The 24,654-nt window shown below is 37.7% G+C and overlaps 1 protein-coding gene across 1 annotated transcript in view; it reads left to right on the top strand.

Annotated features, from left to right (window-relative positions):
- COL3A1 (collagen, type III, alpha 1) overlaps positions 1 to 24,654 on the top strand; it is a 51,633-nt gene that overhangs the window by 17,699 nt on the left and 9,280 nt on the right. The window contains exons 2-38 of the mRNA XM_014954479.1: positions 74 to 279; positions 2,126 to 2,164; positions 2,758 to 2,874; positions 5,004 to 5,075; positions 8,516 to 8,581; positions 9,184 to 9,237; positions 9,463 to 9,516; positions 10,258 to 10,311; positions 10,470 to 10,523; positions 10,933 to 10,986; positions 11,453 to 11,497; positions 11,700 to 11,753; positions 12,306 to 12,350; positions 13,075 to 13,128; positions 13,620 to 13,718; positions 13,841 to 13,885; positions 14,001 to 14,099; positions 14,854 to 14,907; positions 15,052 to 15,159; positions 16,375 to 16,428; positions 16,552 to 16,650; positions 17,779 to 17,832; positions 18,193 to 18,291; positions 18,447 to 18,500; positions 18,633 to 18,686; positions 19,205 to 19,258; positions 19,616 to 19,669; positions 19,919 to 19,963; positions 20,055 to 20,153; positions 20,253 to 20,360; positions 20,930 to 20,983; positions 22,459 to 22,512; positions 22,621 to 22,674; positions 23,266 to 23,319; positions 23,647 to 23,754; positions 23,916 to 23,969; positions 24,483 to 24,536. Of these exons, the coding sequence (XP_014809965.1) occupies positions 74 to 279; positions 2,126 to 2,164; positions 2,758 to 2,874; positions 5,004 to 5,075; positions 8,516 to 8,581; positions 9,184 to 9,237; positions 9,463 to 9,516; positions 10,258 to 10,311; positions 10,470 to 10,523; positions 10,933 to 10,986; positions 11,453 to 11,497; positions 11,700 to 11,753; positions 12,306 to 12,350; positions 13,075 to 13,128; positions 13,620 to 13,718; positions 13,841 to 13,885; positions 14,001 to 14,099; positions 14,854 to 14,907; positions 15,052 to 15,159; positions 16,375 to 16,428; positions 16,552 to 16,650; positions 17,779 to 17,832; positions 18,193 to 18,291; positions 18,447 to 18,500; positions 18,633 to 18,686; positions 19,205 to 19,258; positions 19,616 to 19,669; positions 19,919 to 19,963; positions 20,055 to 20,153; positions 20,253 to 20,360; positions 20,930 to 20,983; positions 22,459 to 22,512; positions 22,621 to 22,674; positions 23,266 to 23,319; positions 23,647 to 23,754; positions 23,916 to 23,969; positions 24,483 to 24,536 (2,579 nt within the window). The remainder of the gene's footprint in view (positions 1 to 73; positions 280 to 2,125; positions 2,165 to 2,757; positions 2,875 to 5,003; positions 5,076 to 8,515; positions 8,582 to 9,183; positions 9,238 to 9,462; positions 9,517 to 10,257; positions 10,312 to 10,469; positions 10,524 to 10,932; positions 10,987 to 11,452; positions 11,498 to 11,699; positions 11,754 to 12,305; positions 12,351 to 13,074; positions 13,129 to 13,619; positions 13,719 to 13,840; positions 13,886 to 14,000; positions 14,100 to 14,853; positions 14,908 to 15,051; positions 15,160 to 16,374; positions 16,429 to 16,551; positions 16,651 to 17,778; positions 17,833 to 18,192; positions 18,292 to 18,446; positions 18,501 to 18,632; positions 18,687 to 19,204; positions 19,259 to 19,615; positions 19,670 to 19,918; positions 19,964 to 20,054; positions 20,154 to 20,252; positions 20,361 to 20,929; positions 20,984 to 22,458; positions 22,513 to 22,620; positions 22,675 to 23,265; positions 23,320 to 23,646; positions 23,755 to 23,915; positions 23,970 to 24,482; positions 24,537 to 24,654) is intronic.

Here is a 24,654-nt window from a genome sequence, read left to right as displayed (position 1 = left end):
TTTCCTGTTATTCATCTTTGATTTGGAAAACAGTTTGAAATAATATTGAGCACTATTTTGTCTTTCTTTCCAGTCGCAGGATGTACCCATCTTGGGCAGGTTTATGCTGACAGGGACGTTTGGAAACCAGAGCCATGCCAAATCTGTGTGTGCGACTCGGGATCTGTTCTCTGCGATGACATCATCTGTGATGAACAGGAGCTGGACTGTCCCAACCCAGAAATTCCCTTTGGAGAGTGCTGTCCAGTTTGTCCACAAACAACACCACCACCTACAAGAGTAAGTCTGTCCTCAATGTTGTTGCTTTGGTGTTGCCACCTTCTTGATCCCTGTCAACTTCATTTTGTTTTAGATGCTCTTAAACGCTTTTCTTCAAATGCTAAGCTTACCACTTTCTGACTGTAGGCGGGCATTTTGGATGGGCAAATTTTGCCAAATCAATTAAAAAAAACACAACAGCTTGATCTTTCAGTTTTATCTTTTTTATTATTATTTTTATTTTTTTAAATTCAAGAATACTGCTGTATTCTGTCAGAGAATTGGTACCAGATCTGATAAAATACATGTCCTTAGAGCAATGCAGCTGAAAGCATGAAGTCCTTCAACCCATTTCTACATAGACAACAGGCACAGATAAATAGTGGGAAGGAACAGAGGGCAACAATTTGCCATTACATTTTTCATTTTACAGAGAAGCATAGGAATAATACAAACAATAATGCAGCTTATTTGTTCACTGCATGCTCAATGTCTACCTGTAAAACTAATGTCAACACAGAGTTAAAGAAAGTTGGACAATTTTCACAGCACACCTCAAGTGTATGTTTCTTATCAACTCAATTCTACATCATCACAGAGTAAATTTCCTTTTGCAGAGTTATTGCTGATTTAATACCCTGTAAAGGAAAAGTGAATCAAGCCCTACACCCCTAATTTATCATCATCTTGTTTATAGACACCAACATTGTCTAAACCAGTTGCAGCAACTTAACCTTAGGAAAATCAAGAATGTTAGTGCATGTCAAGTCCTTTGCTTAAGCAACCTCAGTGAGTTAGCCACCTATACTGAGCTCTAAGGTTATTCAAACATTTCATCCTTCTGTAAGATTCATGAGATCCATGAGATTCTGTTAAAGTACATAGATTTCCACAGGCACATTGAAGATTCTTATCAAGAAGATAAAAGAGTGGAAGTAACTTATATGAAGGAGGAAGGCAGAAGATGTATCTCTGCAGCTCTATAGTGTATCTGTTTAAACATGAAATGTCATATACAAATATGTCACCTGGTGTTAGTCACACCATGCTACTGCAGCTGTGCTGCTTCCAGGATTACCTGAACTACTGCACTGAACAGTTTCAGAGATGTAAATGAGTGGTACATGCAAGCATGCTGGTGATTTAAGCACAGCTCCCTCTCTTGTTGAGTCTAGAGACTTTTATCAGTTCTGTGCTTCCTGATAATAATGGACAAATGGACTACTTCCTCCAGCCTCTGTCTTCAACATAGAAGAGGTTGGTCAGCCCACAGGAAGGTGTCCTGATGACCTTGGATGGTGTATAGAGAAATGCCACCTTGAAAGATCCAAGATAGTTTCAGCTAAATATTCTTTACTACCACTAGCATCTAAATATGTAAAAACTGTTCTGAACTACTAATTGACAATCCAGAGAGTAATGTATAGCTGAATTGAAAAGTAAATAAATTGGAGGAGTAGATCAGAGAAATTAAAACTATCTACATTATCACACTTAACATCCTAGAATGATAAGGATACAAGAAAACTGTCCCTTACAGCTTTACACAGTGGACTCCTGTCCCTGTTGTACTCGATGCCAGAGTTCTACTGACTTCATTGGTGCCATGTTTTTTGCCTACAGGAGAGGTGTAGCTTTATGCAACTGTGAAAATGCAGATGAAACACTGACAAAAAACCATGTACTGAATAAGAATAAATGGAATTGATCTAACTATATTCCAATGTTTAAATGTGTTTTCCTCTTTTTTTCTTTATTTATTATTTACATATTTATTATGCTATTATTTATCTATTACTCCTCTTTCAGTTTTGGTATTTGTTTTGATTTTGGCTCTTAATTTAATTACTTTTCCTTTTTTTTCTAGACTCCTGCAGTAGTCAGCCGAGGTCCCAAAGGAGACCCTGTAAGTGCAGCATTTTTTTTTTTTTCCCAAGGAAGGTAGCAAAATAAAGAGCCAGATCCTATATCCAGTGCCTATATCCTGTTCAAGCTGCTGAGATATCCAGCCTTCATTGATGTCTGCACTGTCTGCAGGACTGTTCCATATAGCTATTTTGAAGTAGCCCTTTAGCTTCAACAAAACTCTCAAAAATTTAAAGTGGAAAAACAGGGAGAGAGAGAGTTTAGGTCAAACTGCATTACAATTGTTATTTTTTGTTATATTTCTTCCCAGTAGAAAAAAAAAAAAAGAAATCTATGGACTGTAGATTTTTAACAGTACTAATTTTAGATTTAGGAATATTAATATTTCCAGTGTGTTTGATGAAATATCAGCTGCCATTAGGCTCCAGCAACTAAAAAGTGTTTCCATGTGTGAATTTTGTCTATGGTCTGTGTCTTTCCTGAGTGTTCAGTTGTGGTCTTAGTTATGTTTGAGAGAGTTTCCCACCACAATTGCACAAACTTTGTAATGAATGGAAGGATTTGTCCTGCAATGCACTTGCAGTTGGAGGCAAGTGCTGATATCTGTTATCTGCTCTGTTTGTGTCCTTGCAGGGTTCTCCAGGGGTTCCGGGCAGAAACGGTGCTCCTGGCCCTCCAGGACAGCCAGGGAGTCCTGGAGCTCCTGGCCCTCCCGGAATCTGCCAGTCATGTCCCAGTATAAGCGGAGGCGTAAGTCATCATTATCTTCAGCTCCTACCTTGTTGCTCATAAGCATACAAAGCAATACTACAGGCACCTGTCCCTTGCACCTTCCCAGATACTTTGCTTTTAGTGGCATCTGTCTCTCGATTGTGCCTTTTAAAAAACACAGCTGAGTGGTAGGTGGGGTTTTGTTCTTTTTTTGGGATTTTGTCCACAAAATTTGGCTGTAGTGCAAGTAAATCTTTGCCTTATCTTATTTTTTAAAACTTTTGGAGCCAGATCTGATGAAGGAATTATGTAACTCAGAAATAATCTGATCAGAAAAAAAGCGTGCAGAAGAAAGTATTCCTCTCAAGCTTAATGGTTAGGGAAGTCTCTTACTTTCTTGTATTTTATCCAATGCATGTTTGATAAAGAAACATTACCAGGAGACTAGACTGAAACATAGGTCCTCTGCTTGCAGAGAAGTGCCATGTAAGTGCAATTTTTCATGCTCCCTCTTTATTTCTGTCCCACTGAATCCTGAATTCTCTTCTGAAGAATTGGGCAGACTCAGCAAGAGAGCTAATTTGAACTAAAGTTTCTGTGCAATTGGATTTGTTAAGGGAGCTGAGCCACAGCTGGTGCTTTGTTAAGAGGTGATACTATCTCCCATGCAATCAAGCAGGCCTAGCTTTACAAGATGGGATTGCTTTAGCACAACACTGTTAAAAATCCTATGTTAAAACAATTGCTACCTTTGAATACAGGCCACTGTTTATAGCCTCCCTGTATGCTCCTCACTCCCAGGTAAGACAAAAACTGAGGAAAGATGTCTTGGTTCTATTCAACTGTGAAAGGGATTGCATCTGAAAGACTGAGCTTCTGGAGAAGTACCCATGGGTTGGTTAGCCAGTCTCAGTGGACATCACAGTAACATACCAAGATAGCTGCTGGGTTTAGGTTGGCAGGTGCAGACACAGGAGAGAGTGATAGGCTGAATTAGTCACCTACTCCAATGTTGTATCAAAGATGTGCTGTTGAATCCCAGTGAGAGCATTGACAACAGTAGCACAGGAGTTGTCTTGTATCTGGTCAGCAAAGGGGCTGGGTCTGCAGTGGTTTGGGTCATCAGGCAGAACACTGCACGTGTTCAGCCTTTCCTGCTCAGCCACCTGTGTGCTATTAATGCATAAACTGCAGTAGTGCCATGTTCAACTAAGTCTGCTAACATCTGCATAAAAAATCAACATATGCCAAGTAAGAGGGTTACACGTCAATTCCTTGAAAAACTGACTGTAGAATTTATATATATTTTTTTTTAAACAGTCTTTTATGTAAATTGGGTTTGACAAAGATGCTATCTGCTCTCTGAAAGGCCCACAGGACATGTTTTCACTCCATGCCTTGGACTGAACTTCCATTTGCTTCAAGATAAGGGATCAAAAGTGATGATTGTATTTTAATTACTTAGAGTGACATAGTAAACAGAAAATGAGAAAGAAAAAGATGGAATATGGTATTAGAAAAAAGTGTAAAACTCAGTTTTCTGAGATATGAAAATTCCCATGCATGAGGTAAAATAAATTATTTGTAATTCGGGGAAGGACAGACTTATACACAGCTAAGAGATTTTTTGCTACCAAGGTACTCTGAAATGAGACATCCGTTAGTCACAGGTAACAGAAATTAGGAAAATTATAATAAACTATTACATTCTTTAGTGCAACAGAAAATACTTCATCAACTTCCTTGAGTGACAACTACATCCAGCAGAAAAAAAAAAAAAACTGAAAAGAAAATGAGGGGAAAAGCTTAAAAGGAGTCAAACAAGAAGAAGAGGAGAGAGAATGGTAATTTTTTGGTTGAGCTGAGGCCCAGCTGTTAAGATGATATCTGTATGTGCACAGAGCAGGGACCTAATGTTACCATGACCACAAAAGAAAGATATTGGCTGGGCTTCTCTTATGGATGATTTAAAAATGTGGCAGCTAAATGTCAAACAAGTACTACTCAATAGATACAACTAAGTTATTTCCATACATTTGCCATACCAATGTAAGAAAAGACTTACTTGATTTGTAACAATCACCTTTTTCTTTCTTCTTTTTTTCTTTTTTTTTTTTTTTTTTTTTTTTTTTTTTTTTTCTTTCTGTTTTTCTCTGTTTCTTTTACAGAGTTTTTCTCCACAGTATGACTCCTATGATGTGAAGGCCGGTTCAGCTGGTATCGGTTACCCACAGCCCATTGTAAGATGATACAGCCTTTTTCCTGTCCAGTTTTTTTTAAGAAAAAGGTTTTTGCTTGTAGATTATACCTTGGATGTGTATGTATCCTGATTTTAATTTAACGAGATCAGTTTTAATTTAATTGTTGCCTGCAAGAGGAATACAACGTAAGGCAGCAGTTTGCTTGGCAATACAATTCTAGAAAGTAATTATAGATTGTCTGGGGGTTTTGCCTTTTCTCTCTCTTTCTTCCTTTTCTGACCTTTTTCCTAATCTCTCTCTAATTCACTTTCTTACACAACCTAAACATTTGTCCTTTTCTCCCTTGCATACCCTCCTCATTTATCTGCTTTGGTATTCTTCGACTAATTACTTCCTTCCCTTCCTCCACTATTTTACCTCTTCCACCGTCCCTAATTGTCCTTTATCCACGCAGCAGCATGCTGTCTTTAATCAGCATGATACTCATACTCCAAACTCGTTTACTTTTCTACAACTCAAATTTTCCTCTTAATGAGTAAACCCCTCTCATAATTATTTTTTTTTATCCCAGAGCAGTCCAAAGCTTTTCACTTTTGCTTTTTCACAATTATCATTTTTTTACCCACAGCTTTTCAGACTGCTGTGCTAAGGATGCTGTATCTGCCTGCTAGGCCTGGCCCAAGCTTTTCACAGTTTTTTTAGTTAGATAAAGCATGGATTGCCTGAAAGAGTTGTGCATGAGCTATGCTTCCTGTATAAAATAAATTTAAATGTTGCACCTCATTATTTTCCTTTTAGGTACTGGGATTTAGAGATACCACGGATGACACGGATAGTTCTTGATTCAGGCAATCTGTTATATAGAGGATATGGCGAATTGCCATTATTTGAAATTGGCTGCTGCTTCATTAAGCATAATCATTATTTTCAGTCCAATCCTGTGTAACAAGGTTTGGGAATCACAAATTGTAACATATCAAGGCAGCTCCAAGCAAATGGGTTATTTCTCAGGGTTCCATCAGATCATCTCATGAAATAATTTTTTCTAATCATGACAGCTGTTTTTCCTGAAATATAGTTAACTCTTTTGTCACCTTTATTTTAATCTGTTTATTTCTACCTTGTTCATTTGCTAATGTGGTCATCCATGCATTGGTCTTCAACCATCCATTTTTGTATTTGTTTATTCATTAATTCATATTCAGCTCCTCACAGTTCTTTCCCACAGCTTATCATATCATCTACATTTTGCTACTTGGTGACTTCAATGAGATGTGCTGAACCAGGCAAATAACCAAAATACCTCTCAGTTAACAATTAAGGATACTCTTCTCTATTTTGGCAATTTTCCTTGAGATACTTAGTGATTTCTTGTGCCCTGACCCCTGGACTTTGGGTTAAAAACCCACAGCTTCGTTTGGCACCCTGGAATGTCTTCAGCCAGGATTGTCTGCATACTTTCAGGTCATATGGTCTTTTACATTGCATCATGCAATACATGACTGCAGAGTAAGGAACAGGGTAGTTACAGGCAGATGTGACTAAACTCACTAGAACTAAATAATGTTTATCATTTACATTACATACATTAATTAATGTATTAATGCATACATTTAATTTATCGATTTTCAATTTAAACACTCAGTTTGAATAAACATACAAATTGAAATAATTTGGAAGAATAGTATAATAAAAAATGTCAGCTATATAGCATCAACATTTGTCCATGGGTGGTTACTGTGCCTGGCATTTCCTCAGTCACACATCTCTCCAATACTGTCTTTACAGTGGCTCTCCACTGCTTGTGGACTGACCTTGTACTTAACATCCCAGTTGCTCTTTATTTGCTTTTATAAACTCCACATGTTGTCTTTGTTTCTCTCCACCAGTGCATGTACTTTAGCTAAATTATACTCATTTGTTCACAGTCTGGAGATGCTGACAGCAAGAAAATGTCACACCTAACTATCAGTTTAACTCCTCAGTGTGCACCTTGAAAAAAGTAACGTCTTGTTTGTTTATAGCTGTGTGTCTGATCAATTGATTGCAATTGATGAATAGATAACATTGAAGGCAACCTGATTTACCCAGACACTAACTGCTCTGCCACTCGGTGTACTTCTTGTCCCAGAAAGTAGCAAATATTACGATGACTCTTTTTTTTAGACAAAAGGCAATCTGTGAACTAATATTAACATGGTATATTTGCAGTATAGTACTATACTATGTATACTGGTATAGTATAGCAATACTGTATAATGTTGTATTATGAAAATCAGATTCATGTAACATCTGTTATATAGACCTATTCTGATACAATATGGTATGCATTATGTGTAATATTAAATTATGGAATATACTGCCAGTACTGCAGTACGCGGTGTTTTTCATGTAATTCATATACTTCAGCTGTTTTGTCTGTACCAAACCCATTAAGAATTCAATTTAACAAAAGCTTTTTTTTTTAAAGAACCACATATAACTGCAGTAAACCACTATACTAATTTTCAAATGTTTTCTGTTTTGAAGTATCATGTGCTTTTATGGTTGTTGCTAGAGGAAGTAGAAATATTAGCATTCTTTCCAAACTAAGAATTTTCTTAGTAATATTTTACTCCCATTTTACCAGTTGAAATAAGGCACACTATTGATTTGACTTAAACCATATGTATATTGAGGTTTTATCTTCTGAGTCCTTTGGTTAGTCCAGACATAATTTTTTTCTTATGGCTTAGTATGTCAAAGTTCAGAAAAGATTTCACTGGTGAAAATGCTTGCCTTACTGACAGTAGCAAAAATATGGCCTTAGTTCAGTATATCTCTAAGTCCTAAGAAGTCTAGGGTCATAAACAGGGTTTATCATATTATGTTCTTCTAATGGGCTGTATACATATATATGTAATATAGCTCCTGGATGCAGATGAGAAATTTTAACATTAGTTTTAGAAAGCAAAATCTGACAATGATAGACTAGCAAGGAAGTTTATTAGTACACTTTGTCTCCAGTACTGAAGATGTAGTGTTAGGCTAATAAAGCTCAGTTACATGGCAGAGACGCTGAAGCTTGTTTACTCTTTCTTACAAATTCCAGTTATCTATTCTTCCAGTTTAGGTAGCTGAAAAGCTGAGCTGTGAGCATCCTTCTGGGCGGTCCAGAGAAGGAGAATAGTGACTCAAAAGAAAAAAATTACAGCTTTGAAAATATCTTGTGGGGTATGTTAGCTAAGGCTGCAAAGAGAAACCCAGTGATCCCTTTTCTGAAGGGACTGCAGGTACTAGACAATGCATTTATCAATGTGTATATATGTGTATATATACTGCTGCTTTGTTTTTACTGCACCACTTGCACGTCACCATGGATTTTTCTCTGTACTAATACCTAAAAATTTATTTCACAGTTATTGGTGACTACAGCAACTACATTGAGCTTTATAGTTTTATTACATTAATATAATGACTATTTTTAATCTACAATATAGAGTGGCTTTCCAGGACCCCCTGGCCCCAGCGGCCCCCCTGGCCCACCTGGTCATGCAGGTCCCCCTGTAAGTAAAATTAATCTTCATAATTGTCTCATATAATTTTATACGAGCTTCTCCTTTACTCTGTCATAAATATTAGGTACATTTTCAACCAATAAATCTAGATAATATGCTGAAGAATTTTATGGATAAATGTCATCTTCTGTGAATTGAGTTGTACCATCTATGTACCACCAGGACTCAATGGCTAGGTGCTCTACAATGTGCTTGCTTAAGTCCGTGTGTTCCCCAGAGGTTTCTGCAATTCTGTGGGGTGTCAGCTAAGGTTAAGACATGCCACTGCCTGGCATCCTCTGCTAATATTCCCTAATGTTTATTCGTACAAAAATTTGGTAGGAGATAAAAGAAAGTGGGAATCCTAATACACATACAGCGAACACACAAAGGCTATGAGTTTTCTGATGTACATATCTTTTTAGAGGAGTAGTTTTAATTCTATTTTCATGTAGGCATATTCTGCTTGGTTCTGCTAATTTCACCTTTGATCATTTAGTGACAGTTCTGACTTTTCCTTACAATTATGAGATTATTGTAAAATATAGTAGCACCATGGGATGATGCATGTAACTGTTCACATCTTAACTGTTTTTTTTGCTGCATTACAGGGCTCTGCTGGCTACCAAGGTTCCCCCGGAGAACCAGGACAACCTGGCCCTCCTGTATGTATACTTTACCTATCCCAATATATGTTAAAAGCATGATCTTACAAGCATGAATCTGTCTCATCACTGGAGTGGATTGAAATTTTAAAGTTCATCCTGTCTGTTTATTATCATGTATGACAAATAAATGTACAAGTGTTTTATGACATCTAATGCATTTTTAATTTGAAAGAGATTTTATACTTTTTATTATTGTAGTTAACATTAATTCATTTTCTGCAGGGACCTCCAGGCCCTGTTGGAATGATAGGCCCAGTTGGTCCACCGGGAAAAGATGTAAGTTCACTATTATTCATCCAGTAATTAATAAATGGGAAGAATGAAAGTTCATTAAATGGTAAGACAGCAGAGCACATCGATACCATTGCATTTAAGAATTTTTCACATCTCACTATTTTTCAATTTTACAACATGACTGTAAGAAACTAGATGTAGCTTACATTAGTTATAAATGTCCATTCACAAAAAAATGTCAATTTTAGTGGGCAATTTGACTGACACAATTTTTTTAAAAAATGAAAACGTAAACATGAAGTAAGATATTTTGATCTGGTGCAAAATAAACTAGCGGTTATAAAGAAAAGCAGTCAGTAGTGCTAGTTGTCTGCTCCTTTCAAATCTTGCTTTGAGAGTTAAGGCTGTTAAAACCATCTTTTCTGTCACATCTGGGAGTCCTGAAGAGGTGTAGTATGAGGTGAGACAAGCAGCTAAAATTTTTGACTGTTTTAAGTCTTTCACCATGAAAAATAAGTTTTCCATGAACATCTGTTCCTAAAAGTTGTCTTGAACGAGATTAGATGTAGCCAAAATCTTGGGAAAACTTGATTTATAAATTCTGCCAACTGGTTTTTGGGAGGCAGTCATATGGTGAACCATCTCCCTGCTACAGTTTTCCCTACTGTTTTTGGTGGATGTTTCACCTGCTTATTCTGACTTGTCCTGATCCACTAGAACTGGTTCTTTGCAAGTAACTGAAGCAATAGCAAAGCAGTCAGAAAAATTTACTTCTTTCAACAGGGAGAACCAGGAAGACCAGGCAGAAATGGAGACCGTGGAATCCCTGGATTACCGGTACGGAAAAGCCCCCAATAACAATGTTCTTCTTATCAAAGGTTTTGCTTTCCCATTTTAAGTTAGTCAAGTGAATGTGACACACAATGAACATTGGCTTGTGCCCTTCATACAATAAGTATGCGGTTTACTCATCTTTCTTATATTTGTGTGTTTAGGGTCACAAGGGACACCCTGGAATGCCTGGGATGCCTGGGATGAAAGGTCAACGAGTAAGTATTGAGTATATTGAGTACAGGTGGGTCTGTTACTCTACTTGAATTATGCTCGTGCACTGTTGTGGTCTTTCAGTCATCAATTCCCAGCTAAAGAGACTGAATCATAGAATTGAAGGCCAATTTCTGGACAATGTAATCTGACCTTTTGTAACAGAGACTGTTATATTCTATCTAGTTACCTCAATTATAAAGCTCCACCCTGACCGCTGGGCTGAAGCGTGCTTCTTCTCAATGAAGAAATGGAGGATACAGAATTTTCTTTCAAAAAGTACTCCCAACAGATTACTAAAAATATGCTCCATTATATGAATTGGTCTTGAAGCTTTATATTTTACCAACAGGAATCAAGTTTTCCAGATGCAAGAGGAGTATTACTCACAGATATGGTTTTCTATTCCCACAGGGTTTTGATGGAAAAGACGGTGCCAGAGGTGACAGCGGTCCTCCTGGTCCAAAGGTAAAAAACTATAGTGTCATCTTTGTAATAGGTAGAGTAATACCCTCCATCATGCAATTATAAAAATCCATTGAACATTGAAGAAACTCATTTAATATCTCCATGAAAAGAATAAGAATCATTCCAAATGAGTTAGACTTCCTGAACCACATCATGTCTCAATTTTCCACCTGTAATAAAGGTGAGATTCCAAAATGAAAGGACATACCTGGATCATGTGATTTACTGCATAATATTAAAGGACCGGGTCCTCCTAATTTTTTTTTTTCCTGTTTAAATAGTTTTTTTGGCACTAGTTTAGACTTCTCAGACCTCACAGACCTCAATTCATGCTGAGGACACTCAGCACCAGGCAGAAAGGGACAACGGATTGGGCTCTCTGGTTTATATGTCTCTTCCCTTTGAATAAACCAAATACATTCTCACCAAAGTTTATTCCATCGCTGGTGTTTTGTCTCCATAACAGGGTGAAACCGGTCTTCCTGGAGCAAATGGATCACCAGGCCAACCGGTAAATATCTGTATCTGTAGTATTTAAATAGAAGTGCCAATGGCACTTCCCAGTTAACTGAGTTACTCATCTTTTTTTAACTTTAATTACCCCATTACATGCATTGAACAATACCGAGATATGCAAATAAGAGCAATTTCTCTTTGCTCAGCCATATTATTTTGGAAGCCATTTAACAGACTCATTTTCTTATGTTTTCTAGGGACCAAGGGGTCCAGCTGGTGAAAGAGGAAGACCCGGAAATCCTGGTGGCCCTGTAAGTAACTGCAGCTGTTGTTTTTATCCAGAAGCAGCACATACTTTGTTTCAATATGTTGAGAATTCCCTACTTCGTTTGTTCATACAAATACTATATAACCTGAGTGCCGGACCTGGTCTAACATCTCTATAGTACAGGCAGGCAATCATACCACTGTTCGTTAGGTTTTTGGAGTGAAATTTTAGTCTTCTCTGTGAATTAGAAGTAACTATTACTTTGAAACATACATCTATTGTGATCTTAGTTATTTAACCTTAAGAACTGTCCACAGAGATGACAGTTATTTCCTTAAATGTAGTAAGAATACATTTTTGCATGTTGCTGTCTCACCATTACAGTACAAGTCACAATACGTGTTGGATATTCCTGCACAAAATATTTAGTTAATTATTATTTTAGAATTGCACAGTTGAGGAATCCTTGTGTCTTGATCAACTAAGTGGGAATGTACAGTCAGAAAAAGATGGTCTGTGAGTCATGGGCATTAAAGCTTGTGGGTTCTGTGTCCAGGGTAGTGGTCTGTACCCAACACCTCTCTTCTTTCTGTAGGGTGCCCATGGCAAAGATGGATCTCCGGGAGCAGCAGGACCACCTGTAAGATGAACTACAGATGTTTTACTTTAAGTATTTGTGTTGTTCAAGTCTAGTTATTTCTAGCTGATGTTCTGCCATGCCAGCAAACCTGAGACTGAAGGTGCACTGGTTTAAGAATGAGCATTTTATTTAATTGTATTTCATAACTGTTGGTTAAGATACTTGAAGCATACAGTGAAATAGGAGAGCTTAAACACTGTAAATGAGAAAATGCATAAATCCAAAACCAGATTATTCTCAGAGAACAGACAGACAGATAGAATTGCTCTTCTCTATGCAGATCAAATTTTGAATGGTCTTATCAGATACATTATTTAGCTGTCTGAGGTGGGTAAAAACTTTTCTATCTGCCTAGAAAACTGAGCATGTCCACTTGTATGTGTAATAGGTACATTGGCTTTTTTTTTTCTCCAACATCTTTTTATAATTAGAACAAATTTTGAACATCATTTATAGCTTAATCTCTTTAATGCTAGCTTTCATATTTTTAAATTTACAACACAGAAATTTAGCTGAACATGTAAATGTCAGAGTAACTAAGATGTAGGTGTGATAATTTAGGACTAGCCAAACTTCATCTTCTGGAGCGTAATTTATATTTGCTATTTTGCCAGGTGTTTCCTTACTCAGAGAAAAATCTCATAGTCAGACTTTTTTTTAAACTTAACATTAATTCCATATAGCTTTTACCTTTTATATTAATAGTATTTCTTTCATTTTTAAGGGTCCCCCGGGTCCCCCTGGAACTGCAGGATTTCCAGGCTCTCCAGGTTTTAAGGTATTCAGCTAAAGATGCATACTAATACGGGATTTGGTCCTTTCTCTAGTCAGCCAGCTTATGTCACTATACATTTTTATTTTATGAGTCCTCCTTTTTCTGGCTGCTATTACACTGTTTGCAAGCTTAGAACTGATGTGTTTTCATACGCAGCACAGGACAAACCATATCCTCATCACCTTCATGATGAGGAACACCCTGAAGTTGTAGACCAAATGCTTTATGTTGCATTATGCCAGGGGCTCAAGTGAACTTCCCCAAGTAGAGGAGCTGTGCAGCATGTGCTGGCTGGAGTGCATGAGTACCTTGTGCCTCAGCACCAGGGTCACCGTGCTGATTTGGCTCTTGCACTCAGGTGATGATGCTGGGAACCTTCTTCCCAAATCACACGAAGATGCCACAGTATAAGAAGCAGCCTTGAAGCAAATACTAATTGCCCCAGAGACAAGACTAAGGTCCATTAATTTTCTCCTTTTACTGTTTTTCTGTAGGGTGAAGCTGGTCCTCCTGGTCCTGCTGGTTCCAGTGGTAGTCCTGGAGAGAGAGGAGAACCTGGTCCTCAGGGTCATGCTGGGCCACCCGGGCCTCAGGTACATAAATACCACACGGGAACTGAGAAATGCTGTTCCAGCTGCTCCCCACAAAGCTCTGCATGTCCTTTGATTTGGTCCTAGGTTAGCAACATCAGTTATTTATATATTTATTTTTTTAGGGCCCTCCTGGAAGAGCTGGAAGTCCTGGCAACAAGGGTGAAATGGTGGGTACTTTTCACATCACTGTTTGGCTGCACTGTGTTGGTGGGGGTTGCTGTTTGGATTGGGCAGAGTCCAACCATGCTTTCTTCATCCCCAACTATTGTTTGCTCTCTACAGGGACCTTCTGGTATTCCTGGTGCTCCTGGTCTGCCAGGAGGCCGTGGTCTTCCTGGTCCTCCAGGTACAAGTGGAAACCCTGGAGCAAAAGGCAGTCCTGTGAGTTACTGATATTCATTATACTGGTTGTACAAACAAATACGGTGGAAGTAGTTCTGATACCATTAAAGATAACCCATAGAATTTGTCCTATTCACTTGAGATGGTCTAATAAATGATTCTGTAATAACAGTAGGCAATTGATTTTATAGATATATATTTATCTTTTACACATTTATATATAAACACTATACATAAATATGATAATATTTATTTCCTTTCCTAAAGCATCTATCAATTCTGAAATACGTAACAAGAAAAGCTATTGTAAAATGTTTATGTTATACAAAATCTGTTGTTTTAAAATCCTAATTTCAGCTGTTTAAATTCCTATGGGCTGAGTCCACAGCCACTTAGTGAGTTGTACCTACTCTGACACTGTCATTTTCCCCAGCAGGCTCTTTCCTGAGAGCCTTACACCACACAAAGTTCTTTGCTAGAGCAGATACTCAAGGATGTCAAGCAAAAGTCTCAATGATGTTTGAAATAGCTCAGAAAGAGATATAAAACTTCACTCGGTGGCTTTTAAGATTTTATCACTTCTTTGCTTTACTGGGTTTTTAAGGAGGATGCTTTCCACATCGAGGTTCAACTAGTGCATGTTAATTCCTTTGCAGAATGAATGTAAAATAATAAAAATGAATCCATAATTGAATGATATCATGTCTACTTCTTAGTATTTTAGCGCATCTAGTAACTCTAGAATAATACCCTGTTGAAATCCATAATTTTAATGGCATTTTCTCCTACTTAGGGAGAACCTGGTAAGGATGGTGCAAAAGGAGATCCAGGCCCAAAAGGCGAGCGTGTAAGTGATTTTTATCATGCATGCAAAGACTTCTTCCCAGGAAGTCTGAACCCTGAATCATCCCCCATACAAAACCTGGGGTTGGGTTTTTTTTGGGGGGACATCTGACTTCACTGGTGGGCTTTTTTTTGCTGTTGTTGCCAGGGTGAAAACGGCACCCCAGGTGCTCCTGGACCTCCTGGTGAGGAAGGCAAAAGAGGTGCAAATGGTGAACCCGGCCAGAATGGTGTACCTGGTACTCCAGGAGAAAGGGTAAGCTGCTGTAGATGACCATGCACATGAGGTACATTCTGAGTTAATAAGTAGACAGCAAAATGGGGTGTACAAAATACTTGGAGGAGAAATCTGGCTCCATATCTGTTCTCAGCAAATTCCAGATGTGAAACTGGGTTATGAAACTGGGGAGAATTCTTATCTAGTTCCTCATCTGAATTGCAATGTTCGAATCTATCTCAGTCTGAAATTTATTTATTTATTTTTTTAAACTGAAAAAGCAGTGATCTTAGAAGTGGTATTGAAAGATTTGTGCTGAAAAGCAACCATAAACTGTGAGAATTACGTAGGTGAAAAAAATACAATAATAAACCCCCAAAACCTAAATTTCAAAATTACTTCTTGTTTAAGAAAAATGAACAATCACAAAATTTCAGCTCTGGAAAGTGAAATTAGAAATTAATGCTAATTCTTCTGCATTCAGGATATGTCTTTATGTCAACATCTTTATCATCAATAGATCTTATTGTCAATAATGTCAATAACAACGCTATTGTCAGGATGTCTTCTATGTTATAATGTCTTTATTACCAACAGGTGTTCTGGCTTGTAGATTTGATAACTTTCCAAAGAGCATTCTCACAAAGGAATTTCTGAATTGATTTCTTCAACAAAAAAAAATAGCAACAACCTTTCAAATTTTTGTTTTCTGTTCCCATCTAAGCAACAGAAACTGTGCTGATCTCTTTAGAATTCCCAGTTTAATAACGGATTGCAGTATTTGCAGAAGCTATAAGGGAACCAAAGATACACAGTGAACAAATCAATCATATTAAACATATACATTTTATAATTCAAATTTCTTGTAGCCAATGAAGATAGTAGTAGAGATATATAATAAAGCAATAAAATAAAGCTCTTTTCATTATTGAATTAGAAGAAAATAATTGTTTAAAATGGAATATGTTGTTTAATTTTTTATATGAATTTAGAAAACTCAGAAAGAAAACAAGTAACTTGTGAAGGGCAGGTTAAAAATAAAGGAGGGGCTATGATTTCAACAGGAGGGTTATATCCAAAGAGAAAATAATTCTGTAGACTTTCTTGCTACCATGAAATGTAATTTCCATCTATTTTTTTAATTAATTTTCATAATAATATGTCTAATTGTAAATAGTTTAGATAAAAAACCAACTGTTGCCACCACGTAAGTCATATTGCCTATGATCCGTATTTTGTTCTTGTCTTTGGCAGGGCTCCCCTGGTTTCCGTGGCTTACCCGGTAGCAATGGACTTCCAGGTGAAAAGGTAAAAGTCCTCCTCTAAAAAAATGCCAAACTTCTGGAGATTCCACATGAATTTGAATGGATGATCTCAGATTCAATATGATGCCGATTTCCTTGCTGTGAATTTTAACATCTCTTTTTTTAGGGTCCTGCAGGTGAACGTGGTAGCCCAGGTCCTCCTGGCCCCAGTGGACCAGCAGGAGAGCGTGGACAAGATGGAGGCCCAGGTCTTCCCGGAATGAGAGTAAGACAGTACATCTCCAAGAAAATGAGATAAACTCTGTTAGAGATACCTCATCTGATCTGATACAATAGAGGAGTCCAATTAGAAACATTTTCTATTAATTCCTTTAAGTAGAATATAGTGCAATAGATAACCATTCAGAGAAGATCTGTTACAAGTGAATGAGGAAGCTTATGTGAAGCTGAACGTGCTCCCGAGCTTTCAGGGTGTGCCATGTGCTGTCATGAAATGTGGCTTTAATGTGAATTAGGATTGGATGATTTTCTGCATTGTCTACATATTAGCAAATTTTATAATTTGTTATAAAATAGATTACGTTTCTTATATTTAATAAGTATTTGGGTTACTGTTTTAAAATATATTTATATTTAAATTATTATTTAAATGGGCTTACATTTAAAATTTCAATAATTTAATTATACATTAATTTAAATACTTCAGTATTGTTTATTCAGTGTTTAATTTATATTTACTGCTTATTTGCAATTAAAGCAAATAACCTCTTGGTCAGATTTTCATAATAAGTACCTAGTAAGATTATCAGAGATAACCTATTGTTTAATATGTACAGAATGTAACGATATTCTGTGAGCTATACTAAGAAATAGCAACTGCTGACAACAAATTCAGAAGTCAGCCTGACTGCAGCCTTCTGAGAGCTAGTCAAGATTGTATTGGGAATGAAATTGAATGATTTAAAATATACTAAAAATAATAATTAAAAATATAAAACAAGTTAACTAAAATGTGTTATAAATTGTGTTGCTTTTAAGTGGAGGTACATAATCAGAATTGTTTCATTCCTTGATTTTTACCACCTGAAATCAGTTTTCATCCCAAATACTGAAAGAATACAATCTTTGTGGACATTGATTAATGTCTGATGTCTTGACTATATAGGATTCTCAGAGAAAGCAATAAACTCCTAACAGAAGGATTTGTTAGCTTTCACCAATTTTTCCCCTTAATGGGAATGGGGGGAGATGGGAAGAGTTTTAGTCTTTATTAAAGAGGTTAAAATCAAGCAAGGAATTTAAAATGTGTATTTATATATTCATAATAATGTATTGTAACTTAATACTACCCATTTTAAACTGAAGAATAACACCTATTTTTCTTCAATTGCAGGGTTTGCCCGGAATTCCAGGAAGCCCTGGCAGTGATGGGAAACCTGGACCTCCAGTACGTACATTGTGCAAATACCTTATACTAGTCCTCCCACTGACCTCACCCTCATCCCACGGTATAAACATGACAGGTTGTTATCACAGTCAGATTGATGTCTCCCTTTTTGTTTGTTTTAATTACCAGAGCACTTTACTTGCTGTCTCATTGTAATAACATTCTGTAAATCTTGACATTTAATACTATTTAAAATGCAGCGTATATAGAAACTTAGTTGAAATACAAAACATGTAATAAGTTTTGAATGACAGTGTCTCTTGCATGATCTCACCCTCACTCACTATTAAATGAGTCATGGATATTGAGTTCTTTCACCTAACAAATGCCACATCTTCGTTTCTTTTTTGCTTATCGCAGGGTAATCAGGGTGAATCTGGCCGCTCTGGTCCACCCGGCCCCCCAGGTCCCCGAGGTCAGCCGGGGGTGATGGGTTTCCCTGGTCCTAAGGGCAATGAGGTGAGTGGGATTTCTTCACTTCACCTGGGCTTAAACTTGATCCATCAACTGTTCAGTTGCTCCATAGTGGGGCTGCCTGGTGCTGCAGGTTGAAGTCACTGTGCTGACCAGAACAGGGATTCTACATTCTAACTGTGAGCTTTCCTTTTTGTAAGGGTGCACCAGGTAAGAACGGAGAAAGAGGCCCCGGTGGACCACCTGGAACACCTGTAAGTTTCATTAATATTTTGTTTAATTATATGATAATTTATTAATGACATCACATACATTAATAATGATTTTGTGACCATTATAAAAATTATATCACCCCTTAACCACAGCCTGATTTTCTCTTTGTATAGGGTCCTGCTGGGAAGAATGGTGATGTTGGCCTCCCAGGTCCTCCTGGACCTACTGTAAGTGTGGCAGTCCCATAAGAGACAATTATCACTTGTTGCCAGGGTGGTCTGACTTCTACACAGACTGAATTTAGGGGAAGGAAATTTTTTTTAAATGAAATAAAGAAGTCTCCATTTATGAAGACAAATAAAAGGGGTCTTCTTTCCCATTAGTTTAATAAATTAAAACTTTGTTAGGAGAAACCTGAGTCAGGTATACCTGGTATGAATTGAAATGAAAAGTCAATTTAGAGCTTTTGGGGATCTTTTCAGATTGAAGCACAGTATTGCTCCCTTTAACATTTCTCAGAACCAGCATTTCAGACCAGTGTCAAGTGTAAATGTGTCTGCGTAATTGCATGTAATGGTTGGAATGAAAAGAGCAAATACCAGAACTCTACTGTACATTAGTCTTTGGGTTGTGCAGTGTCGTCAACAGATCATGATAAGGAGGCATAGAATAAATATGGTGCGAACTATATATTTAAATGTTCTTAGCCATTTTTATTTTTTTTTTCCCTTCTGTTTGATTCTAGGGTGCTTCGGGGGAGAGAGGAGAACCAGGACCATCAGGTCCACCCGGCCTCCAGGTACTGTGTGTTTAGTGTTTATTGCTTCCTATTCTTTTAAATAGACTAAAACACACACACAAAGAAAGGAAACAACCAGGAGGCATTAAACATTTTCATTTGGGTGCATGTCATCATATTTTGAAGACCGATCAGCCACATGACAAAAATTGTTGCTTAGTATTTCACAATTGCAAATCAGATGGCTAGCTCCATAGATTATGTCACATAAAACATCTAGCTACCAACCAGCACCTCCTACTCTGCAAAGGAGCAGAATGAGTTGGATACACATCTTTGTGTCAAAAAAACTTGCTAGGTGGGAAAATGCATAATTTATCCATGTAACAGAGACAATAATACTCTTCCTTCATATAGGGATTGCCTGGTGGACCAGGACCAGCTGGAGAAAACGGAAAGCCTGGAGAACCAGTAAGTTTTGTTGTTTGTTTTTTTTAATAATAAAAAACCAAAACAAATAAACAAAAAACCCCAAGAAACCAACCAACAAAAGTATGTATGAAAAACTCTTTCTAGATTACATTTCCAAATTCAGATAGATAACTATCATCAGAGGATTCTACTTTAAGGGATAACAGGCGAGAGAAACAGGATGCCAATCACAATGTAAGTTAGGAAGTGAAGTGCATGGATAACTTGCCTTTATTTTGTCATAAACAGGGGCCAAAAGGTGATATTGGAGGACCCGGATTCCCAGGCCCTAAGGTAAATCATACAGCAATGGTTCTATAATTACATTAAGGAATTAACAAACTATAAGCCTGACAACAAAAAATAACACATTTCTTTGCCACAGGGTGAAAATGGTATCCCAGGTGAACGTGGTGCACAGGGTCCTCCTGGACCTCCTGGAACAAGAGGTGGGCCAGGTCCTGCTGGTTCAGAAGGTGCCAAGGTACCCACAGACTTACTTGCTTCCTGCTATTATGTGCATCATTCAGGTTCATGTTCTTTTTTTCTAAATCTTTTCTAATTATTTTTTATTACTCTTTAGGGTCCTCCTGGACCCCCTGGTCCTCCTGGAGGCACAGGGCTGCCTGGCTTACAGGGAATGCCTGGAGAAAGAGGAGCTTCTGGAAGTCCTGGGCCAAAAGGAGATAAGGTAACACACCCACAGACACACGCACACGCTCTGCCAATTTTATGCTAACTCAGTGTTAGCTTCCCACAAGGCACTGGCTTGCTTCACATCTTCACTTCTGGCCTGGTTTCAGAGGTACTGACTGTGTAGCAGCGTTGTTGATTTAGCAGCATGATATGGATCCCACACGTTAAAAAATAAAGGATTTTTCACCTGGTTTAATATATGCTAGATATTCTGCTGTGTTAGGTCTCATGGAGAAGAGGTACATTGAAACAGTTCTAATGAAGCTAATAAACAATGACAATAGTTCCTACCACGGGCAAACAGTTTGGCACAAATTCCATTTTGAATGAATTTGGGTTTTTTTCCATCAAAGTCATCAGTATCAGATGCTGAATACTGGGGAGAATGTCATCCCCAATTTTAGACTTGTATGATCACAGTAAGGAAATCTGGTTACTGGGCTACCCTTAGTATGAGATCCTGTCCCCAATGTTTTAATTCTTCTCTTCTCCCCCCTTACCCCCCTCTGATGCTCATTTTATGCTTGCTTTTTGCTTATGCTTTTTACATCTTATGCTTCCTAGGGAGAACCTGGTGGCAAAGGTGCTGATGGCATTCCTGGTGCAAGAGGAGAGAGAGTGAGTAGTCTTTAAACATCTAACCATTTATTAATTAACTTCACATAGTCTACACTTAGAATATGACTAAACTTACAGTGAATAAATACTCTCTAGGAGACAGTATTTAGTAAAGTAGTAATCCCATTGTAGTTCACTGTGGCGGTGTAAATCTGGTTTTATAAAGTAAGTTAGACTTAATACTAGTTTTTATGATTGCAGCTGCTTTTTTGCAAGAATTTTTTGCAAGCAGATTACAGTTAATTGGGACAATGCTTGGGAGGGAAAGCACCAATACAAAAGTAGAGAAAATGTTACTAGCTTCCTAAACCTAGTTAACTGATGAGGAGAATGTTGGCTATAATGAAGCACAAAAAACCATCATGACAGTAAGTATTCTCATACAGGTTGCTATATACGATATATGTATACATCTATATAGCATATACACATCGTGGTTTAACCCCAGCCAGCAACTAGAACCAGGCAGCTGCTTGCTTACTCCTGCCATGCCAGTAGGGTAGGGAGAAGAGGAGGGGAAAGAAAAAATCCTCTTGGGTTGAGATAAAGACAGTTTAATAGAACAGTAATGGAAGCAGAAAATAACAATATTGATGGTAAAAGAATATACAAAATAAAGAACACAAGTCGCTCTCAACACCTGATGGTCAGTTGTGCAGCCTGTCCCAAATAGTGGTTGTGGATTCCTGTCCCCCAAAGCAACACCCATTTATACACTGAGTGTGATGTTTATGGTATGGAATATTCCTTTTGCCAGCTTGTCCTGTCAGTGCACCCCCAGCTTCTATGTGAAACTGAAAAAGTGGGTGACTAATGTAAACATTACTGAGCAACAACTAAACCAACATGTGCTATCAGCATTATTCTCATACTAAATCCAAGACACAGCAGCTAGCAGAAAGAAAATTAACTCTAGATCAGCTGAAACCAGGAGAACATAAATTAGACACTTGAAATATATACATGTATCTAATGAGTACACGCAAGCATATATATATCAAAATAATGAGCCTCAAAAAATGCAGTTTGTATGTGTTGGAGGAAATATAAAACATATATTTCAAACCATCAGGTGCACATTAAATTCTCAAGAAAGAAAAAGGTCAGGAAGCCAGGCAAGAGAAGCTGAACATATACTGAAGAAATATGGACCAATTATCTATAGGAAAAGTTAGTGCAATGGATAACTTATATTGTCTACCATTGGAAGAGACCTGTTAAATTCAGGTGACTTTGGATTAAGTTTAGATAGTACAAAAAAAAGGGGCTAAGTCCACAAAAGATCTCTTACATTGCAAAATGGTGTGATCTAAGATTGTCACTCCAAATGTAGTGTGCAGCAACATGCTGTCACTGTAGACTTACTTCCATTTAAATACCTTTAGCAACCTTTTAACACTGAAAAACAAATGCTATTGATCAAAATTAACATTGCCGTATTTTAATGCAAAATATATGGTTTTCTAATATTTTAGGGTAATGTAGGTCCCATTGGTCCTCCTGGTCCTGCCGGCCCACCTGGAGACAAGGTAAAGCATTCTCTGTAACGGTGTTTGATGCTGTAAACACTCACACTGGTGGCTGACTCATGGGAAGAAGAAAAGCAAACACCTAGTAATCATTCTTGTTCCTTACAGGGAGAGACTGGTCCAGCAGGTGCCCCAGGTCCAATGGGTTCCCGTGGTGGTCCTGTAAGTGACTTTTCTTCCAGTATGACTTTACCATGGCTCCTCTAGCCCAGTATAGACATCATTGTTGCACCTACCTGATCAGAAATGTGTGACTTGAGTTCAAAATAAACTAAGCTTATTTGGTCCTGCTGACTCTTGGGATTTTCAGGTCCTAGGCTCTTCAGAAAATCAGTTCTTTTAATAATGTAAGGGGTCTGGAGAGCTGCAGTGACAGGTCAGGGCAAGAGTGAACAATAGTTATTTCCATCTGAAAGTTAAGCAAACCTTTAAAAATACTATTATATTTATATTTTTAGATGGATAAAACAGCATTTTAGATCTCGGTTGGATCTGGGGAACACCATGGATTGTACTTGGGGTTTATAGAGGTGTAACTAAGATTAGTTTGTCACACTTTAGATAATTATCCGACAATTCCTGAACAGTTTTTTTAGAGCTCAGGAGCAGCTGTTGTTTTGGGTTCCCTTTTTTTCCTCCAAAGGCTGATAAGACAAAGAAACTTCAGTGGTAGTCATGGGAGTGTTCTCTAACTTGTGAAAGTGAAGCCTACCTTTCCAGCATCTTCTGTTGCTGACATGTTGCTTTCTACAGGGTGAACGAGGAGAACAAGGTCTTCCCGGACCTGCTGGTTTCCCTGGAGCTCCAGTAAGTATAAATACTTAAAAGCAATGGAATATGATTGTCAGTTTTTAGTTTCTCTAAATTCATCCACATCTCAGAAAGACTTGCTGTAACCCCTTTAACGTAAATACCTGCTACATACATTTGATTCATTTCTGTACTCAAGTCACACATAAAGCAGCTTTTCTTTACCCTTCCCTTCCTGTCCGGGTAGACCAATAGAGTTCAAATCATTCACATTTGATTTGATATTGAAATTCCCTTCAGAAAAGTAGCTGGGTAGGGTTTCTCATCACAGTGATATCCCCTGTATTTTTTGAGTTGTAATATAACAATATAATTTTTCTACAGGGCCAAAATGGGGAACCTGGTGGGAAAGGAGAAAGAGGCCTGCCTGGTCTACGAGGAGAGGCTGGACCTCCTGGACCTGCAGGTCCACAAGGTGGTCCTGGTGCACCAGTAAGTTTTTGCTGTTCTTTAGTGCTACAAAGAGAGGTTTCTTCAGTTCTCACTCAAGGTGGCTGGGCCCAAATGCGAGCATTTGAACTGCCTGAAACTTAATGACACTCTCTATAATCTATTTATCAAATAATTTGCTTTATCTGTTTCCTTCCATGTAGGGTCCACCTGGTCCCCAAGGAATAAAAGGAGACCGTGGATCTCCTGGAGGCCCTGTGAGTATCTCTTAGACTTAGTCACTGATAAATAACTCTATTACAACAAACATGATGTAAATGAAAAAGCCGACCTTCAGTGACTTTAATAGCTGAATAGCTGAATAGTGACTTTAATAATTAAAGTGTTCCAGAAGGAGTAATTAATGGAGTAATTGAAGCGTTTAGTGATCTGGATTATATTGATTTTAATATAAGTAAGGTGCCAAAATAGCTTTTGGCACAATGACCCAAAGCTATAAAAAGGCTTATCTCAACAGTTATTACATTTACATGCCATCTTTGCCAAGTTTCTCAGAGCCCGTTAGCTCACCTCTGAGGACAAGTGTAGGACCTTCCCTTAAAAAATAATTAATTAATTTGTTAATTAGTACTTCAGTTCCAGGGCATTTAATTCAAGTTTTAAGCAAAATGGCTAAATATAATTCAAAGCCAGCTGTTACATAAAAATCAATTTGTTCATGTTTTTCCAATCTTCAGAAAATGACAACTAAAAGTATTGGTCTTTTGTAGGGTGCTGCTGGTTTCCCTGGTGCTCGTGGTCTGCCCGGTCCCCCTGGTAACAATGTAAGTTGTCTTTTCCCCCTTTTCTTTGGTTCTTACCTTGTGGATATATTTGGACATATATATTAAACTATACCAAGCTATATGTACCTTGACACGAATATAACTCATATCTCCTGTC

This window comes from Calidris pugnax, unplaced genomic scaffold (genome assembly GCF_001431845.1).
Source record: "Calidris pugnax isolate Ruff unplaced genomic scaffold, ASM143184v1 scaffold103, whole genome shotgun sequence".
Classification (NCBI taxonomy): Eukaryota; Metazoa; Chordata; class Aves; order Charadriiformes; family Scolopacidae; genus Calidris; species Calidris pugnax.
The sequence above is the reverse complement of the archived record's forward strand: the minus strand, read 5'-3'. Positions and strand labels throughout refer to the sequence as shown.